The 21,322-nt window shown below is 38.8% G+C and overlaps 1 protein-coding gene across 7 annotated transcripts in view; it reads left to right on the top strand.

Annotated features, from left to right (window-relative positions):
* LOC106883525 (kielin/chordin-like protein) overlaps positions 1 to 21,322 on the top strand; it is a 145,770-nt gene that overhangs the window by 107,975 nt on the left and 16,473 nt on the right. For all 7 annotated transcript variants that reach the window (XR_008263766.2, XR_008263765.2, XM_089348426.1 and 4 more), the window contains 10 exons: positions 1,425 to 1,510; positions 2,307 to 2,471; positions 2,978 to 3,071; positions 3,183 to 3,356; positions 7,061 to 7,143; positions 12,112 to 12,220; positions 12,577 to 12,659; positions 13,726 to 13,828; positions 15,756 to 15,844; positions 16,969 to 17,115. Coding sequence is in view for 5 of the 7 variants with exons in the window: in XM_089348426.1 (XP_089204552.1) it covers positions 1,425 to 1,510; positions 2,307 to 2,471; positions 2,978 to 3,071; positions 3,183 to 3,356; positions 7,061 to 7,143; positions 12,112 to 12,220; positions 12,577 to 12,659; positions 13,726 to 13,828; positions 15,756 to 15,844; positions 16,969 to 17,115 (1,133 nt within the window). In the remaining 2 variants the exon portion in view is untranslated. The remainder of the gene's footprint in view (positions 1 to 1,424; positions 1,511 to 2,306; positions 2,472 to 2,977; positions 3,072 to 3,182; positions 3,357 to 7,060; positions 7,144 to 12,111; positions 12,221 to 12,576; positions 12,660 to 13,725; positions 13,829 to 15,755; positions 15,845 to 16,968; positions 17,116 to 21,322) is intronic.

Below are 21,322 nucleotides of genomic sequence, written 5' to 3'. Positions count from 1 at the left end.
GTATGTATTAAGTGTTAGAGTGATTTTGCATGGAAGTGAAAGGAGATATTTTTCAGTAACTGGGTAAATCCTAAAAGAAAACAAAAACAAGTTGTGTAAAGGAAGATGTTATATAACTAGAAGGATCCGAATTTGAGATTTTGGGGATAATACGACATGGCTGTGTGGCTAAGAGGCTTGATTTGGAAGCATTTGGTTTTGAGTTCAGTTCTATTGTGTGACACTTTGGGCGTCTTCTATAGTCCTAGACCATCCAATGTCTTGTGAGTGGATTCAGTAGATGGAAACTGTGTGGAAGCCTGTAATGTATATATCTGTATATCTTTACATGACATGTATTTATATGAGTTTGTCTTCCCCATAGCTTTACAACTGGTGTTAGTTTGTTTACATCCTCATAAACTAGAGGTTCAGCAAAACATCAATAGAATTGGTACCAGACCTAAAACTAAGAAGTACTGGTTATTGGTTTGTTCTCCATTTCTATGTTCCAGGAAATGGAGAATAATGACCTTGTCGTCCACCAGAATGGTTACCATGACTTTCTGCACCATTCTGGTTCTTGAAATTCTTAGATCTTGAAGAAGAGATGTGATGCTATTCTATAAGCCTTTGTTTCTGAGTCATAAAGAAATGACGATGTTTGAGTTCCTTTCACTTGAGAATGGAATGGATTTTCACTCACTTCAACTGTTTCCACCAGAATTGAAGCAAGTCCTCACCCTTCTCTCCTTCAAATCAAGTGTCAGCTGCTAAAATGCTTAACCTTTTGCACGTAAAGGATGAATATAACTAAGACGAAGTGTCTTAGTTATATTGTGGGGAATATAAGTGATAGATGATTAGTGGGGAAGAGTAGGTGACAGCTGTAAAAATTTGGTGGGATCAAGGGTGTGGGTGTAGTGAAGGTTGTTAATGATACTTATAAGTTGAAGGGAAGTTGGCGGGAGTAGGAAACGACTAACAGTGCAGAAAAGGAAGGGGTGAAGAGCGGCAAAATAGCAAAGGTAATATGATAAATAGATGTAAGTTGATTAGTGATTAAACAACTGTGGATGTTTTTCAGTCAAATTGCAATGGAAGTTTTCTCTAGGCAATATACTTTAAAATGGCAACTGCTTCAAAGTTCACTTATTTTGTGTAACTTACATTGTTAATAATTTTGAGAAAGGCTTAATGTCACATTGTATCATTTCACCTTTTCAATAAACCTGGAACTTAGGTTTTATGTTTACATCAATGAAAAATCACACAACACCTTTTGGACTGTACATACATATTTTCCTGTCATGGCTGTTTGTATGCCTTTACAGACTTTATTTTTCTATTCTGATGAAAAGACTTACATGTAAAAACAGTATTGACAAATGATATAAATGCTTGCATCTTTACTCATTACATATTTAAAAAATTTTATCTTCTAGATGCTTGTGAATATAATGGACAAGTTTATGAAAATGGTGAAAACTTTGCTGATGCCTCAGACCAGTGCAAAGAATGTACCTGTCTTGTTAGTAACTTAAAACATATTTAATTTCTTCATTAGTGTCCATAAATAGGATGAGATATTATGTTTTTCATAGTTTTTATTAAATTATGAAAAAAAAAAAACTATTAAGTATAAAAGCCTTTCTTTAATATAATCCTATTCTATTCAGTTGCAAAATGATTCAAATCTATTTTACTGTTGTGTGATTATATTTTTTTGTATCATAGATTCTAGGCACAGATGTGGTTGTGTAGTAAAGAAGTTTGTTTCCCAACCACATAGTTTTGGGTTTAGTCCCACTGTGTGGAACCTTGGGCAAGTATCTTTTAGTATAGCTTAAGGTCAACCAAGGTTCTGTAAGTGGATTTGGTAGACAGAAACTGATAGAAGCCTGTTGTATATTTGTGTGTGAGTGCATTTGTGTTTCCTTCTCTTGGCATTGTGTGACATTTATAAATGAGTATCACCATCATAAATTGATGGCCTTCATTTCTAATGTTCCATGAAAACATGTCCAGCCATTGGGAAATATTACCTTACTTGGAAACAGGTGAAAGTTGGGGACAGTAAGAGCATTTGGCCAAAAAACAATCTGTTTCAATGGATTTTGTCTCATCCAAACAAGCAAGGAAAAGTAAACATGAAAATGATGAGATTTGTTGGAAGTAGTTTTGACCTGAAGCTACTGTTTCTTTTTTCACATTACAAATTAACTTTAATAAATTACTTTTAACTTTTCACAACATTGTTTTTTCTAATATAAAATGCAACGTAACTTTCTCTTGGCTTCATTATAATTGTACATCTTGTCTTTTAGGCTGGCTACGTTAACTGTTCCTCGCTACAGTGTAATCCTGTGACCTGTACTCATCCTTCCAATAATAATTGTTGCGATGTGTGTTATGACTGTGTCTACGAAGGCAACTCTGTATCCAATGGCCACAGCTTCAAGAAAGATGCCTGCCAGACCTGTACATGCAGGGTGTGTTTCAGTTTGAAATATTTTTGAAGTGTTATTTATTTCACTGTTGTTAATACAATGGTTCTTTGCTCAGTCTTTTGTAACTTCAGGAGTTTCTAGCAAGGTTAGTGAATAACTTACATAGTTTCATATGGGATCATAATAATAATAATTTTACTCTTACCCTATTGTCTTACTTCAGTTGAAAATACTGACACTGTAACAGTTTAGAAGACACACACACACACACACACACTCTCTCTCTCTCTCTGTGTCTGTCTGTCTGTTTGTCTGTCTGTCTGTCTCTCTCTCTCTCTATCTCTCTCTCTCTCTCTCTCTCTCTCATTGGTTCCACATTCTTCAAACTCCTGGAAATGGTTGTGGATAGAAATGAAGAAACTCTGGGCTAAAGTAGTTCCGTTTTGCAAGAATGTAAATGGAAGAACTGTTGAGAAAGAAGAAAAAGTAACTTTAAAAATTTTAATTTGCTATTCTCAGTTTACATTTTCTAAATGCTACAATTTCAGGATGGTAATGTGATTTGTATTAAAGAAAGCTGCCCTCCACTTAATTGTCCCTTGGCAGAAAGATTACCAGGACAATGTTGTGCTCAGTGTCAAGGTAAAGGCATTTCTTTTTCAAAACTGTTCTCTGAAGCCATCTGTTAACCCCTAAAAGCAAGTTGAATGATATCTAAGTCCTGGATTTACTGTCATTGTATTTGTTTTCCAGAATGCACTTACAAGGACCGTACTTACAAGAATGGAGCAATGTGGTTCTCAGATGATGACTCCTGCACCTCTTGTACCTGCCATGATGGTTCAGTGACATGTTCAGAACTCCAGTGTATCGTGCCATGTTCCAATTATGTTGAAGAACAAGATCAATGTTGTCCTGTGTGTCCAAGTAAGGCAATTAGTATTCTCAGCTTAATTTTTGTCTGTAGGAGCTGTGCAGAAATCATTTAGTCTTGTGTTGTTAAAATTGTTAATGTTCAATACCAACCAGAAGGCACAAAAACTGCAACTTTTCATCCTTATGTAATTATACTGTAAACATATAATTGATAAATGATGTAATTATTAAAGCAATATGATGGAATATTGCATTGAATGCCCTGATTTCATCTCCCTATGTCGGGAAATTCACCAGAACCATAACAGGTTGGGATTAAGGGAGGCAGTCACACCACCCTCCCTTCCTATGTGAAAGGGCACAAAATTTCTTACTGCTTATTTTGTGTGTGTATGATATATATATATTATACACAGACACATTCCATCCACTACAAGCACACAGATTCATACTCCTATTTCAATTTCTCCTCCTCCCACCTTACTCACACCAAGCTCTCTCGATCCCCTACTCTCAATTCCTCCATCTACACTGGTTCTGCAAGGATGACCATGACTTTGGGACCCAGTCTCGACTCACCACTTCACCTTACATGGACATTCCCTCACCATTATCCACACTGCCCCTGCTTGGGCACAATCAATTGATCGTGCCTCTGCTCTCTCTCCTTGCACATGCCCCACCCTTACCTGCCTCCCTTTCCCCTTCACCACTCCTCCACACTACCCCTTCAGTGCACCATTCTCTGAGCCTTCCTTCGACTCCAATTCGACCCTGCCACCTTACATATTTTCCCTAACATACTCCTTCCCTCCTTTAAACGAGCCCATAACCTGCATGACCTCCTGGTTCACAGTTTCTTCCCTACTCCTGCCTCCCAACCTGGCTCCTTCTCTCACCTATGCTGTTGCACCTGCTCCTACCTCTCCAACTATCCTCACTGGCACCCACCACCTCCCCCTATCATATCACCAACTCCTTTACCTACACTTCCAGTAATGTTATCTACTGCATCTCCTGCTCTCTCTCTCTCTCTCTCTCTCTCTCTCCTTCCTTGTACATTGGTCAGATGGGATGCTGCTTGGTTGACTGGTTTGCTGAGCACCTCCAAGACACCAGACTCGGCAGTGACACACTGGCCTCACACCACTTCCACTCCACTGGTCATTTGCAACAACATCTGTGTATTTGGATTATCTCTGCACAGGGGCCACCCAGACTCCCTCCTTCACCATGAACAGGAACTAATCTTCTCCCTTCATTCCTTTGCCCTTTATGTTCCCAACTCACCACCTCTCTTCATCTAACACCAATCCCACACAAATTCCCACACACCTTTCTCTTTCAACTGCCCCTCCCCCTCCACTCATACACCTGCACACCACCTACCTCAGTACCCTCACCAGATGACACTACTATACAAACACTCATACACACTATTCAACTCATTACTCACATCATACACACCCACAAACACCTTTCTGCTTCATACACACCATTATCCATGCACACTCTTCAATAGCATCACCACACCACTATACGAGCACCCTTACACACACCACCATGCACACTCCCACACCCTCACACACTCATATGCATTCCCACTCCACACATGCACTGAGTTACTTATACACACACACAGACAACATGGCACACTCAAGGAGTGAGTTATTGTTTTTGGAGCCATATTCTGGTGTAGGAGGTTTACCTGAAAGTTTTTGTAGGAATTTGTCCCAAGACTTCTTGAACTTTATGGGGTCTATTCCTGCTTTGTGTTTTGGTGTAATGTTAAAAGAGTGGGGCCAATTGAGGTGAAATGATTGTGCCATATTGTTGTTATATGATGCGATTATGATTTTTGTTGTGGGCAGATAGGACAGGGCCCAAGTCTTGGATGTATCTTGAAGGTGATGCTAACATCATTTGGGTAATGCTGATAGAATATTTTCCACATCATGCAGATGTTGTAGTGCTCACAGTAGCAGTGGAGAGAATAAGGCTTGAGCTTTTCTAGTCAACTTCAAAAGTCAAGGCCTGTCATGCCATCTATCTCTTTTTGTAATTGACCTTTGAGGTGCTTCAGTTTTCATCATGCTTTGTTTCATGTAAGGAGACCACAGTGGACAACAGTATTCAAGGTGGGGTTGGGCAAAAGTAGAGAAGAGAAGGATAATGGTGTGGATATCTCCCGACTGGAAAGTTCTGGAGCACATTCTGCAGGCCATGTCAACATTGCTGTTTATATGAGTGGCCCAGCTTATGTTGTTGTCCACAATTTCTCCCAAGTCCCTGATGTTGTTGGATGCCATGAGAGTTTCACCTGAAGGAAGGGAGTGTGGGAGTTTCAAGGTGTCCTCTTTTCTGAAGTGGATTAACTCAAATTTGTCCTCGTTTAGCAGCATATTATTCTTTTCTGCTCATTGGGTGACTGAAGGCATGCCCGGTCACCCACTTCATTGATGACCTTCTGGATCCTGGAATCATCTGCAAAGATTTTTATGTTGCTGTACTTGATGGTGTCATTGATATAGATGATGAAAAGGAGTGGGCCCGACACAGTGCCTTGTGGAATACCACTGCAGACTTTGACTGGGTTTGATTTTACTCCTTTGACTCCACGTGTTGGGTTCTGCCTGTCAGGAAACACTTGATCCATTGTAGTAACTTTCCAGTGGCACCAATGTTGGATAGTGTTTTTCAAAGGCCTTGCTGAAATCAAGGTAGATGACATCGGTGTTGGAGCCCTCTCCCAAAGCTCTCAAAATGTCATCAAGGTGATGCAGGAGCTGCGTTAGGCAGTTCCTTCCATTACAGAACCCATGTTGGTTGGGGTTCAGCAGTCTGTTGCTTTCAAGAAAGTGGGTTATCCGTGATCTCACCACCCTCTCAAATACCTTGATGACATGAGAGGTGAGTGAGGTTGGCCGGTAGTTCACTGTTAGGGACTTGTTTCCCTTTTTGAAAACTGGGACAACAAACTGGAACTGAAAGTTCTCAGGAATGTAACCAGTATCCAGTGAGTTCTTCCTCAGATTAGCAAGAGGAGATGCATGCAATTGGGATGTAAAAAGCACCATTCGAATGTTGGGCTTCACAGAGGCAATGTGGCCAATGCCATTGGCATGTAAAAAGCACCTGTTGAGTGTTGGGCCTGATGGAGGCAATGAGCCTGATGCTAGTGTCATGTCACCTGACACCTGTGCTGTGGCATGTAAAAACCACTCTTTACACGTTGAGCCTCATAGTGGCAATGACAAAAGACTGAGACCTTTGGCATTATGCCGTGCTTGAGAAGAAGACCCATGAAGCCAAGTGAAATTGTAGTCTTGGCAGATACTGGTGTCATGCAAATGGCACCCATGCCAGTGGTACATAAAAGCACCCATTACACTCTCAGGGTGGTTAGCATTAGGAAGGGCATCCTGTCGTAGAAACCATGCCAAATCAGACTGGAGTCTGGTGCAGCTCCTCAGCTTGCTAACCCTGGTCAAACCATCCAACCCATACCAGCATTATTAAAAGATGATGATGATGATATATAAACACACGCACATACACGCATATGTCCTAGAATATCTGTTTCAGTGCTACAGCATTTGAGTTCTGATCCTGTCAACTTGGATATTGTTTCAATCCCTGTCTAAAAATCCCTACAACACCACAAGTCAAATCAACTGACAGAAATATGGCCTTAGACTGAGACAAAAATTTCTTATTAATCGCTTGTGAAATTCATGAAATATATTTTTTTTAAGGCTGCACCCATCAGGGCATTACTTACCAAGAAGGAGCCCAGTTCAATTTGAATAGTGACCCCTGTGAACCTTGCACTTGTGAGGTAAGTCTCTGATTTCTCAAATAATCAAAAGGAATCCTTAGCTTCTGTAATGTTTTCTTTGGCCAACATTTATAATATGGAACCTCCCTTCTTGTCAAATCCTATGTCACTGTCCACTAGATGGCAGCACTGCAATATTTTATTGCATGCATGTTCTATATACCTACCTCTATTTATTCATCCATTGTTCCACTCACCCATTCATCAAGTCCCCATGTGGGACTACATAAAGACACCCATATGGTGCCACATAAAGGCACCCAGCACATTCTGTATAGTGGTTGGCATTAGGAAGGTCATAGAAACTATGCCAAATCAGATTGGAGTCTGGTGCAGTTCCCCAGCTTGCCAGCTCTGGTGATGATGATGATGATGATGATATATGTAGATAGATATATGGACAAATATAGACAATGTATGGTTGTGTGGTTAAGAAGCCTGTCTCCCAACCATGTGCTTTCAGATTCAGCCCCACAATTCTGCATCCTTTTCTAATATAATCTTGAGTGAACCAAAGTGTTATGAGTGAATTTTATAAATGGAAACTGAAAGGAGCCATAACTATCATCATCATCATCATCAAACATCTGTGCTGATCTCTAAATCTGGAGGGAGAAGGTACAGGAAGACTTGGGAGGAAGTGGTTAGAAACGATGATTAGATATTGAGCATCTCAAAGGAGATAGCAAAGGATCAAAAGAATTGGGGATTTACTGACCTGTCTACCTAAGTAAAATAAAGACCATAATTGCATGTCCCCTATGTCCATGCTCCCCCTCCCCACCACACACACACTCTTTCCCCTAATAAACCTCCCCCACAACCCATCTTCCCAACAATCCCCTTCCCCCACCCATACTCAACACTTGCTGCATCCCCCACCACTCTCCCTCCAAATGATATCTCCCCATTGAATCTCTTCCTGTTTCATCATCTTGCATGTATGTATGTATGCTTATATCAGCAGTGTAGTGAAGGTTGCTATCAGTAGTAGTAGTAGTAGTATCATCCTCATCATCATCATCCTCATCATCACCATTATCCATCTGTTTTCCAGGCTGGCGTAGGTTGGATGGTTTTGACAGGAGCTGACCAGCTGAAGAGCTGCTCAGGTTCCACATCTGTTTTGGTTTGGTTTCTATGGTTGGATGCCTTTCCTAATGCTCCTTTACAGAGTGTACTGGGTACTTTTACACGGCACCAGCATGGGTATGTTTACATGGCACCAGCACCCATAAGCCTGCAAGGAATGCTCAGCTGGAGAGGGTTGCAGGGAACAACCTGTATGCAAATACTACAATGCTTTTTATTTAACTTGAGGTGTCTTTTCAAGCACAGCAAAGTACCAGGAATCTCACTCCCTTGTCATCCTTTTTCTGAGTCCCAGCATCTGTAGATCCTTTCTTATCACTTTGTCTAATGTCTTCCTGGGTCTACCTCTTCCACATGTTCCCTCTACAATTAGAGATTGGCACCTCTTGATGCAACTGTCTTCATTCATACACATTACATGGCCATACCAACACAGTTTTCTCTCTTGCACGCTACATCTGATGCCTCATATACCTTGTTTTCCTCTCAAGTCACACTGTTACACATGCACACTGACATTACCCATCCATTGGAGTGTGCTGGCTTCGTTTCTTTCAAGCCTTCGCATGTCCTCAGTAGTCACAACCCATGTCTCACTGCCATGCAGCAGAGCTGTTCATACACAAGCATGATACAATCTGCCTTTCACTCTGACAGAGAGGTCTTTCATTACCAACAGAGGTAGCAAGCTCTCTGAACTTCACCTGGCCTATTCTTATTCTAGCAGCTATGCTTTCAGAACAATCTCCCTCACTACTAACTTGGTCTCCTAAGTAACAGAAACTGTCTGCTACTTCTAAAGACAGCCCCACCCTCAACATTTGAAGGAGTCTATTTTCTGTACATTCCTGGTGTTTAATGTCCCTGCACATCTGCCACACGTAAAGACTACATCTGCCACATGTAAAGACTACTTTCTCTGTTAGTCTTCCCGTGATACTGCTGCACCTCTTATGTGTCCATAGCTTGCACTGGGTGTGCACCTTATGGAGTTTCTCCCGACACTTATTTTACGTATCGAGCAGGGCCATCTCCTTGAAGGCATTTGCAATTTGTCTGTTTTCCTAAATTAACTTTAAGGCCCTTTGATTCCAGTCTGTGCTTCCATACCTGAAATTTCTACTGTAGTTCTGGTACTGATTCAGCAATAAGAACAAAGTCATCAGCATAGAGAAACTCCCAAGGACAACCAGTCTTAAATTACTTAACTATAGCTTGGAGGACCAGGATAAACAAGAGTGGGCTTAGAACCAATCCCTGGTGGCCTCCTACTTGTACACTAAACTCCTTCCTATACTCATTAGCGACTGTCACCTTACTAACGGCATCCCTGTACATGGCTGGCACAGCTATCACTAACCACTCATGTATCCCAGCTTCCGAATTGCCCACCAGATAAGGGAGCAGGGGACCCTGTCAAAGGCTTTCTCCATGTCAAAAAAACCAGATGCATAGGTTTATTTTTGGCCAAGTATTTCTCCTGCAATTGCCTCACCAGGGAGATAGCATTGGTGGGGCTTCTCTCTGACACAAATCCAAATTGTATCTCATCTATGCTAACTCTCTTCCTAATTAATTGAGCTATGACTCTGCTACTTTCATCGTCTGGTCCAGCAATTTGATCCCTCTGTAATTATTTCTGTGTAGGTCATCACCCTTGCATTTGTAGCAGTTGACTATAATGCTGCTACATCATTCATTGGGTACGGCTCCTTTGTGGACAACCTGATTAACTATTCAGGGGATTAGGTCATATCCCCCTCTGCCAGATATTTTAAGATTTCAGCAGTGATACCTGATGGGCTGGAGGCTTTCTCTGTTGTCATATCCTTCATTGCTTTATCTACTAAGCTACTGTCGATTTGGATAGTTGGCTTCTCTTCTGGGTCCACATTAGGTAGGCTCTCCTTCTCCCATGCATTCTCTACATTTAGCAACCTTTGATAGTGGCACTTCCAAGCCTCCTTCTTCACAGAATCACTAACTGCAAGTAAGCCATTATCTATGTGAATACATTTCTCTCCTAAATTGTGGTGGAAGCCTTGGTCTCGGGAACACTCATGACTAGAAACTGAGGTTGGGGGTACGCAAAGGCATGCTCCCCGTTGGAAATCCAGCTCCAAAAAAGCCTCGTGATGGCAGAGGAGAATGGGTACCAGTCAGTCCAAAGGTTGGGGTGGGCTGCACCTGCCTGCCTCGGTTGCTATGGCATTGAGGTAGACCCAGCCACCCCTGTTAACGGGGACAAAACTTGAAATTAAAACACTTGATGATGATAATCATCATATATATATATATATATATATATATATATATATATATATATATATATATATATATCTACTATATATTTGTGAAAAGGGGGGACCTTGTCTCACAAGCAGTTGTGCAAGCAATGGTGTTGGTAAATGTGGTCGGATTGACCTGAAAATTTGCACACTTATGTTAAAAGTGGTGGGGAGTTTGCACGGCAACGTTGAGTTTGCTCAATTGAAAGGTGTGGCCTCTAGGGCAAAATTTCTCATCTTTAAAATGTGGCCCGAGTAGACCTGAATGAAATCAGGTTATAATACTAATATATATATAGGCGCAAGAGTGGCTATGTGATTAGTAGCTTGCTTACCAACCACATGGCTCCGGGTTCAGTCCCACTGCGTGGCATCTTGGGCAAATGTCTTCTACTATAGCCTCGGGCCGACCAAAGCCTTGTGAGTGGATTTGGTAGACGGAAACTGAAAGAAGCACGTCGTATATATGTATATATATATATATATGTGTGTGTGTGTTTGTGTGTCTGTGTTTGTCCCCCTAGCATTGCTTGACAAACGATGCTGGTGTGTTTATGTCCCCCGTCACTTAGCGGTTCGGCAAAAGAGACTGATAGAATAAGTATTAGGCTTACAAAGAATAAATCCCGGGGTCGATTTGCTCGACTAAAGGCAGTGCTCCAGCATGGCCGCAGTCAAATGACTGAAACAAGTAAAGAGAGAGATATGCTTACCAACCACATGGTTTTGGGTTCAGTCCCACTGCATGGCACCTTGGGCAAGTGTCTTCTACTATAGTCTCGGGCCAACCAAAGCCTTGTGAGTGGATTTGGTAAATGAAAACTGAAAGAAGCCCGTCGTATATATGTATATATATGTATGTGTGTGTATATGTTTGTGTGTCGTGTTTGTACCCCCCCCCCCCCAACATCGCTTGACAACCGATGCTGGTGTGTTTACGCTCCCGTAACGTAGCAGTTCGGCAAAAGAGACCGATAGAATAAGTACTAGGCTTACAAAGAATAAGTCCAGGGGTCAGTTTGCTCGACTAAAGGTGGTGCTCCAGCATGGCCACAGTCAAATGACTGAAACTAGTAAAAGAGAGTAAAGAGTATATATATATATATATATATATATATATATATATATATATTTTTTCTCTTTCTTTTTTCTTTGTGATGTAATCTTGGGACTGAAAATGTTTGCGGCTGAAGATAGCTTTAAACCATCCTGTCTATGAATTATATGCTCATATAATGATGCAACGACAGTTTGTGTATAAAGCTTGAAACACGTGTACCGCAGAATGCTTTGTGTTCTGTTTTCATTTTACGTTTTTATATATATATATATATATATATATATATATCATTTGGTTACAGCTGCAGTTACAGCAGTTTGCAAGTGGTGGAAAGATCAATGATAGAGAATGAGGGGTTGGAGGGAAGATTAAGTGAGGAAACTGAGTGGTGGTGTGTTTTGCATGTTTCACTGCCATTATTGATGTTGTTCATGCACAAGCATTGTGCAATCTTCTTTTCACAATGTGTATGTTTTTACGTGTGTGTGTGTGTGTGTTTATATATTATTAATTATTATTATATTTCAGAATGGAAAATTGAAATGTGCTCGTCTATCCTGTCCAGACATGACAATGTGCCCTGAATTTCAGTTAGTCGACCCACAACCAGGGTTTTGCTGTCCAACGTGTTCTGGTTGTAAGTGTTGATCCACATCAACTACCTTCTCTTCCCTCATACAATACCTTTATCTTCTTAGAAATTGCTTACCATTGTTGTTAAATGGTAGAAAAGAAATTAAATCTTTAGATACTAAATCTTTAGATACTAACCCTAACCCTAAAACTACTCCCACCAGGTCTAATGATACAAACTTCCTGTTTTAAAATAATCTTAATTAAAACCTTTCATCAAAATTCCATGTTAATATTCCAAACATTATTTTCATAATGACAGTTATTTTACTAAATTCTTCATTATTAACAAAAGCAGTGTTTTTCAACAAAAATGTTAACAAGTTGATGTAATCCATCATATTTTAATATCTTTTTCAGTTTCTACACAGTGTACTGCAGAAAATGTTGGTGAAATAACTCGACCAAAGCCAGAAGATCCATGTTTCCATTGCGAATGCGAGGTAAAAGATAATTGAACTCACAAATTGTTTTATATTTTATAAATGAATTAAAATATTTGATTAATTTCTTCGGCATGAAATCATTTCCATTTCAAAAAGTATGTCAAAAGCTATTTTCTATCTTTTCACACTCGTTTTCTCAAGTTTATTCTATTCAAATGTTGACACTTTAAATCTCTCAGCTTCTTATACAATTCCTATATTTTCCTTGTTTACATTTTGTCTTTTTCACAGTTGCTAAAAGAGTTTGCTTCCCAACCAAATGATTTGGGATCCAATCTCACTGCATGGCACCTTGGGCAACTATCTTCTACTATAGTCCCAGGCTGGCCAAAGCCTTGTGAGTGAATTTTGAGATGGAAACTGAGAGAAGCTTTTAATTATATATAAAAATTAATATAAACAGCCAGGTGCAATATAATACCACTCTGCCATATGCCTGTGGGCATATGGCGTAGTGGTTAAGAGTGCGGGCTACTAACCCCAAGATTCCGAGTTCGATTCCATGCAGTGACCTGAAAAATAATAATAATAATAATAATAATAATAATAATAATAATAATAATAATAATAGCATTGAAAAATACCTTTACAATGAGAACCCAGGTTCGAAAGTTCTCCAAGACACCTGATGAAAGCTGGAGGGTATATCAGCTGAAATGTTGTGTTAACAACAAACAAGATGAGGACAAATATCTGTCAAATGTAAATAATGTCCATAATTCCTCATCTCTTAAATCTAGAACTGAATAGACTAGTTTTGCCTATCAGTCGTTGGCTTGTCAGTAGTGACTACTCAAAGGTTCAATAGTCTGGCTAAATCTGGCTGGCAGTATATATATTTTTACCATAAAAATGTATGGCTGATTTAGCCTATAGTGGAAGACACCTGCTGAAGGTGTCATTCAATAGAATTGAACATAGAACCAATTGGTTGGGAAACAAACATCTTACCACACAGCCATGCTTGTACTGGAATTGTAATTTATTTTTGAATTATTATTCTAAACCCTAAGAATATCACATTTACAGACACAGGCATACATTTGTATTCTGTTATTTTCAGGAATCCCTTAGTTGGGTTTGTTCCAAGGATATCTGTTCAGAGCCAACATGTCCACTTTCTCTTCAAAAGAGAGTCGAAGGAACATGCTGTGCCATATGTCCTGGTCAGTCCTGTTCTTTTCTTCTGTTTTTAGATCTTACAAATTGATATAAACATGTTTACTATTGATTTCTTTGTTTTATGATTTTTCTTTCTTTCAATATATTGCCAAATATCTAGAAATTGTTTTGTGACTAAAACTAACCAAAACACTACCCTTCAGGTGGTTTCCTGCTTGTGTGTGTCACAAAGCAACTGTGATGTATATAACCACCAATATATGTAAAACTTGGAAGGAAGAGTTTCTAAGTAGTTTTCATGTGATAAATAATTATAGTGTAAAAACGTTCATATATATATCCTCAAAGTATCTCTAAAAATGAAGTTGTTGTTTATGAAAACAATTGAATAAAGTTGGTAGAGAGAGATAGAGAGAGAGAGAGAGAGAGAGAGACTGTTGCAAGAAAACAGATACAAATGTAAAGACATTAGAAAATATCCCAATGAGTAAAAATTATTCTTTGATTGAAATCTTTAATAATAAAGGAATCTTGAAAACCAGATTTTGATTAAAATATATTAAAGCTAGAATTTCTAAGATCTTTCTAGACTGTGTTAATTTTTTCTTATTTTTAGTAAATGTCACCAACTCCAAACTAATTAGTTAGGTCAGGTGAGGGGACATGCACCATTGCAACACATCCCTGCATCTACCATTTGTCAGTAACTGCTTAGGTTGTCCCAAGCAACCTTCCAAGTAGTGTTCTGGATAGTTCCCATCTCCATAAAATACTTCCTTGTCTGCTGTGACCATGAAGCATATGCTAACCAACACAACTGTGTTCTCTTCTCTAAGGATCCAACTGGATCCTTAAAAAAGAGAACACAATTCACAGGATCCGATTCAGAAAATCAACCAACATGACCAAACCAGTCTGAGGTGCTGCTCCCTTATCATACAAACAACAGGATGCATCTTAGTTTCTGAGTAAAATCATTGGTTGGATACAGAATTAATAAGCAGCTTTCTTTATTATAGAATGGATCATTAAAGGTGGCAGAGCACCATCCCTAAAGGTGGTCTGCCAGCTCACCACCTTTAGGGATCATTAAAGGTGGTGGAGCTGGCAGAATTATTAGATTAGCAGCATTCATTTCCACTCTTTACCTTCTGAATTGAAATTCTGCTGACGTCAACTTTGCCTTTCATCCTTTCAGGATTGATAAAACAAAGTACCAGTCTAGAACTGCAGATCATATAATTGACTCATTACTTCCTAAAACATTGTTGGCCTTGGGTTAGAATTCGAAACAAGTATTGTTGTTGTTGTATTGTATGGGTGCAGATGTTGCTGTGAATTTTGCTTCCCAACTACCAAGACCTTTGGCAATATGCCAAGAAGGCCTGTGAAGCCAAAATTGTAGTTGTGGCTGATGCTGCTGTCATGCAAGTGGCATGTAAAAAGCACTTTTTGAGCATTGGGCCTCACGGAGGCATGTGAAAAGCCCTTATCAAGTGTTGGGCTTCACGGCGGCAATGACCGAGACCTTTGGCCAAGCCAGCATGGACAATGAATGCTAAATGATGGTGATGGTGGACTACATGATTCTAAGTTTAGTCCACTGGTATTCTGGACAATGTTTTTTTTACTATAATCCTGAGCTGACCAAAATCTTATGAATGAATTTGAGAGACAGAAAATGGAAGAAACCTGGTGTGTGTGTGTGTGTCCGTGTCCTTGCCTTGACATTGCATCATTGATTGCATAACAGTGATGCTCATTTACAACAGTGTCTTTTGTTTCCACTCTTTCATAACAACATGTCCAGCCATGGGGAAATATTATTTTACCTGGAAACAGGTGAGGGTTGGTAAGAGGAAAGGCATCTGGCCTTAGAAAATCTGCCTCAACAAATTCTGTGTAACCCATGCAAGCATGGAAAGGTGGACGTTAAATGATGGTTACTATTTTATTTCTTTTCTGTAACAGCTTGTTACTATGATTTAGAAGACAAATTTTATGAAGATGGTGAAACTTGGAAAGATGTTGACAATCCCTGTGTCATATGTCAATGCATTGTAAGTATCTTCATTTTTGTATCCTACGGAATGTTTTTGTTTTTAGATTTCTTTTTACAGTTTTGATGGATATATGCACCGTCACTCATTCGAATTCAATTTTGTTATCAACAGAAACACTACTTTGATAAATCCCTTGCATGAACAACACATAATTAACATCTTAAAAGTTTCATGACCACATAATCTCCATTGTTAATCAGATAGATACCAGTAATGTGCTGAGGTTTATTCAAATTCCTTACAAATTTGAGTCTCTTTGGTAAGAATGAGTATCTAATGAGTTTGTTTCCATTCTATAGAAATGTTTTTAATCATAATAGATTTGATATGTAATTTACCCATACACTTTTAGGGCATGGTTACTGTCAAACCTCTGACAGAGATAAAGGATTTTATTATTAAATTAATTATTGATATATTCCTCACTCTAATGATTTTAAGATTCTGCTAACTAATTGTTATAGATAAACCTTTGATTTGTTACAAATACTTCTTAGTAATTATCAGCCATCTGTGAATCATTTTTGATCGGTAATTGATGGTAGATTAGTGTGATCCTGTTTTCTGATGAGAATGAATGAGGTTTCAATAAAACTGAAGCGGTAGTTCTTTGAACTTCTTTCCTGCCAATCCAAACCTCTGTTTCTCTGCTATCACTAACACCAACCTTATCCAGTCAATTGCAGTCAATCAAACAAGGATACCATTGCAACTGTTATTCCCTCACTCATTCTGTTCTGACCAGGGCATCCAATAGAAATTTGGCAAGGGGAACACAGTTTCTTTCAGGCCCATGCATGATGGTACTTCCACTCAAAGTTCAAGAGTCCTAAGCAATTTTTAGGGAGTAGCCCATAGTCCAGCAGATGATCATGAAACTTTCCTTGGCTTTCTGCATCCCAGACCAATGTAGCAGTTGACCCCCACCCACTCATAGGCCCTGGCTTTGACAACATAATACCAAGATTCTTGAAACATATAATAGTTTTATTCTGACATTGGAAAATCCAAGAACAGAAAATATTTTAATTATTCTGACATTGATGTAAATGTAAATGACTATTTCATTCTCTATGCACATCTGTAATTTAAAACCGATCGTTGTTAATTATTCTTTTAAGGAACAAAGAATTCAATGCAATATGCAGGAATGTCCAACAGTAAATTGCAGTTTTGGAGAAGAGAAGACAAGACTGGATGGCCAATGTTGCGAAACTTGTATTCCAGCAAATACTACAGCTTGTTTTCACAATGGTCAAACAAGACAAGTAAGATCATTATTAATTTTGTTGCTGTGACATAAATACTAAATTTTAATTAGCGTTATTTGACTTTTTGGTATGAAAATAAGGTTCTCTTTTTAATTACCTAAATGTTGAAGTTAGTTGGTGACTGAATTAACATAAACAGATGCTGTAGATTGAGAGACAAAATTAATTGCAAAACAATACCATAATTACTTAGCACGTAAACAGCAGCAGCAGCAGCAGCAGCAGCAGAGTGTATGAAGGATGTATAAGGAATGTGGTAAAGGCATTGTTATGGACATTAGATGTGGAAGATCTGTGAAGGGTTAAATGGGATGAGTCAAATAGAATCTGATTTGATTTGTTAATTTCACTTATGTGGAAGTAAACTGAGAGAGTATTTGGAGTATCAACGACAATAAGGGACCTATGTTGGAGAGATGACTGAATTAATGTAAATGTGTGATAGATGACTGTTTGGGTGGGGAGGGGGGGGGTCAATGCAAGATGAAGAAGTTGTGGTGGAGAGGAGGATGGTGATTGAAGAAAATTATAGCAGAAGAACCTTTTTTTTTATGCTTTTATTTGCTAGGCCTGGAGGAAGAGATCTTTTCTGTCCCCCAAGACTAGTGAGATTGATTCTGTTAATGTTTCTGTTTGAAGCTTTTCTAAGTCAACAACTGTGGGATAGATATGAGCAGGTAGGGAGTTTGAGAGGGGCTGCCATTCTGGGAAGAAACTACTTGATATGAGTGTAATGCAGGGCTTTAGCTAGTTGGACACAACAAGAGTGATAAGAGGACAAGAGATATGTGGGTCAAGAATTGCTGTGTTTGTAGAGATGGTATAAGTTCAACCAGTTCAGAGGCTGTTTTAGTAGTGGTTGAGAGAGAAGACAATGTAGCTGGAGGCCACCTCGCTTGGAGTGTGTGTAGGAGGTCATCACCTTACACTTGTAGAGTGGTAATAGATTTTGGGGGCTGAAGTATCTTCTGGTCCTGAAGAGGTCATTTTGATGCAGTTTATGTCATCGATGTAATTGGCTTCACATGTGAGATACTAAATGATGGGGATCTGTAACAATGGTGTGCTTGTGAGGCTTGAGTTGAGTGCTGCTCATATTTTAGGTGGATTGTGGTGTGATGATGTTTTTCTTGATACAAGTAACGTTTATAGAATTATGTATCAATTCATTCTCAATACATTTTAGCAGATTCAAATATGACTGTCTGATCACTGTTGTTTTTATCATTAATGAAGGCAGATCTTAGATTCCCATTTGAGGTGATAAAGGATTGGACTGAATGGCAATAAGCTGTATGGGATTCTTATTTAAACCATATCCGAATAATGATGGGAATAATAGTGATGATGATGATGATGATGATGATGGCAATGGTTTCTTCTGATTCAGATACAAGGCGAGCAATTTTAATGGGTGGCAGAGTAGTCAACACTATCTTCTCTGGCAATTTGTTGGTAAATTGTTATTGACTCTGGAAGAATGAAAGGCAAGTTTAGCTTCTCAGTAGGATTTCAACCTCAGAATGTAAAGAGCTACAAACAAATATCACAAAATGTTTTTTTAAATGCTTTATCGCTTCTGCCAACTTGCTGCCTTGATAATAATCTGTCTGTGTGTCTCTATGTACCATGATTTTCATATTTCTGTACGAAACAATCATCTGCATGAATTAAAATTCTCTTATATATTTTTACATTTTCTCTTCTCCATTTTTAACAAAATTGTTGAGTTTTATGAGATTTCTTTCCATAAATTTACAACACATCATAGATAAGTATTATTTTCATATTCGAAAATTTACGCATGTAAATTACCAGCAAAATATGAAGAACCGATATTACAAGTTTTTGCTGGAAACTTTCAAATTAAAGGACAAATCTAATTCAACCATTTTACACACACAGACACACATAAATAAAAAAAACCTCCTTTTGTCTCAGTGTCTGTCCCCAATGCATTCTCAAACGGCTCAACCAAATCCAATCAGGACCCTGTGGGTCAACATGCAAATTTTGGGGGATTAAAACAATGCAACATTGGCACTGGTTCTGTATAATGTGTCAAAAAGTGAAAGAAGAACCTCTATAATGTAATGTGATATATTATTTCACTTCTATACTTTTACTTTAAATTCTAAACATGACATCACATTTTGTATATGACTGTGTATCTGTCTGTGAATGTATGTGTGTGAGTACATGAATGTGTATATGTCTCAGAGTGTGTGTTTTTCTGCATTAGATACGTTATTAAACATACTGTATGCTTCACTTTTACACTTGACTCTAACCATAACGACGACATGTCTGATCGTGTACTCAGAACATATATATAAAACCTTTGATGGAGTAGTAGTTATTGTTTCACTATGTATCATCATCATCATCATCGTTTAACATCTGCTTTCCATGCTAGCATGGGTTGGACGATTTGACTGAGGACTGGTGAACCAGATGGCTACACCAGGCTCCAATCTGATTTGGCAGAGTTTCTACAGCTGGATGCCCTTCCTAATGCCAACCACTCCGAGAGTGTAGTGGGTGCTTTTACGTGCCACCGGCACGAGGGCCAGTCAGGTGATACTGGCAATGGCCATGCTCAAAATGGTGTTTTTTATGTGCCACCTGTCCAGGAGCCAGTCCAGCAGCACTGGCAACGACCTCGCTCAAATGTTTTGGTCTCACTTGGCCTGCCGGGTCTTCACATGCACAGCATATTTCCAAAGGTCATGGTCACAAGTCATTGCCTCGGTGAGGCCTAATGTTCGAAGGTCGTGCTTCACCACCTCATCCCAGGTCTTCGTAGGCCTGCCTATTCCACGGGTTCCCTCAACCGCTAGGGTGTGGCACTTTTTCACGCAGCTATCCTCATCCATTCTTACCACATGCACACACACACATATATATCTTTGTTTCTGATCCCACCTCTTTCACCCTCAACCATTTTAGCAGAAAGTTGATTACTGCAATGAACAGATGCTTTCTAAAGATCACGGATTTATCATCATCATAACTGCAGACAGTTTCACATAATTTCTTAATGTGCTTTTATTATTTAGGAATCTAACCAACTCTTCTTCCTAAAATAATGGAAAAGTTGAAGAAAAAAAAAGACAGAAAATAATTTTTTTTTCTAAATAAAGGGCAAACAGAAAGAAAATAATCAATTGATTTTCACAGTTCCTGATTGGTTTCTGCTACAAATTAGTATGACTATATATGTGTGTGTGTAAAGGGAGGAGAAAGTCAAATATTGAAATCGTTTGATGAAATCTAAGCTAAGAGCTGCAACAGGAATCTTACCTTTCTCATATGACTTTTATAGTTGATTTTCTGTGTGTTAATATTTTTTAAAAAAAGTCCGTTACAACATACATGCATATTAAGTCAGAATTTATCTTGGGTTCTATGGCGTATACCATATTTTCTGGTATACAGGTTAAATTTTTCAGACCAAAATTTACAGACAACAAAGGTAAGTTGATTTATACACCAAGGTGACTTTAGAGCATCAAAAATTCCATGTGAAATGGAGCAGGATTTAGATAGTGATGATATTTGAATGTTCACACAACATACTACATCAATTTGTATGTTGGAAAATATGGTGAGTGACCTACAATATTCTGCCAACATTTCAGTCTGTTATAGGTTTATCCCCTTCTGCCATCCCCAGTTGTCACTGGTATTCATTTTCAGCCAGGTGGACTGCAGCCACATAAACTGAAAAGTTTTATTCAAGAACAGAACAAGCCAACTGGTCTGGGAATTGAAACCATAGCTTTACAATTATGAACCTAACAATATAACCATTAAGCCGTGTTGCTTCACTTTAATATATTGTGTCTATCATTGGTAAGTTTTAATGTTTCAGGAAGTAAAAGAAAATCAACTGTGTCTGTTTGCTTGTTTGTTTGTTATACCCTTTGTCTGTCTACTGGTCTATCCCGAGATCTGTATGCTACACACACACACACACCCTGCACCTCTTCACCATTCTGTTTCTGAAGAACGTGGTCTATAATTCAGTTTCTGCAGGATTTTGTTCTTGGTGGAAGAATAACAACAGGTTATATATAGTTACTAGAAAGAGAGGATTTAGTTTAGTTGTAACACAAGAACTAGTCATGTTGCTTCTAAAGTAAAGAATGTAATGGAAGTCATTGGGTAAATTGAACTAAAAACAGTCTATAGACATGTAATT

Source organism: Octopus bimaculoides, chromosome 3 (assembly GCF_046866305.1).
Source record: "Octopus bimaculoides isolate indiv1 chromosome 3, ASM4686630v1, whole genome shotgun sequence".
NCBI lineage: Eukaryota > Metazoa > Mollusca > Cephalopoda > Octopoda > Octopodidae > Octopus > Octopus bimaculoides.
This window is presented reverse-complemented; position numbering and strand designations above follow the sequence as displayed.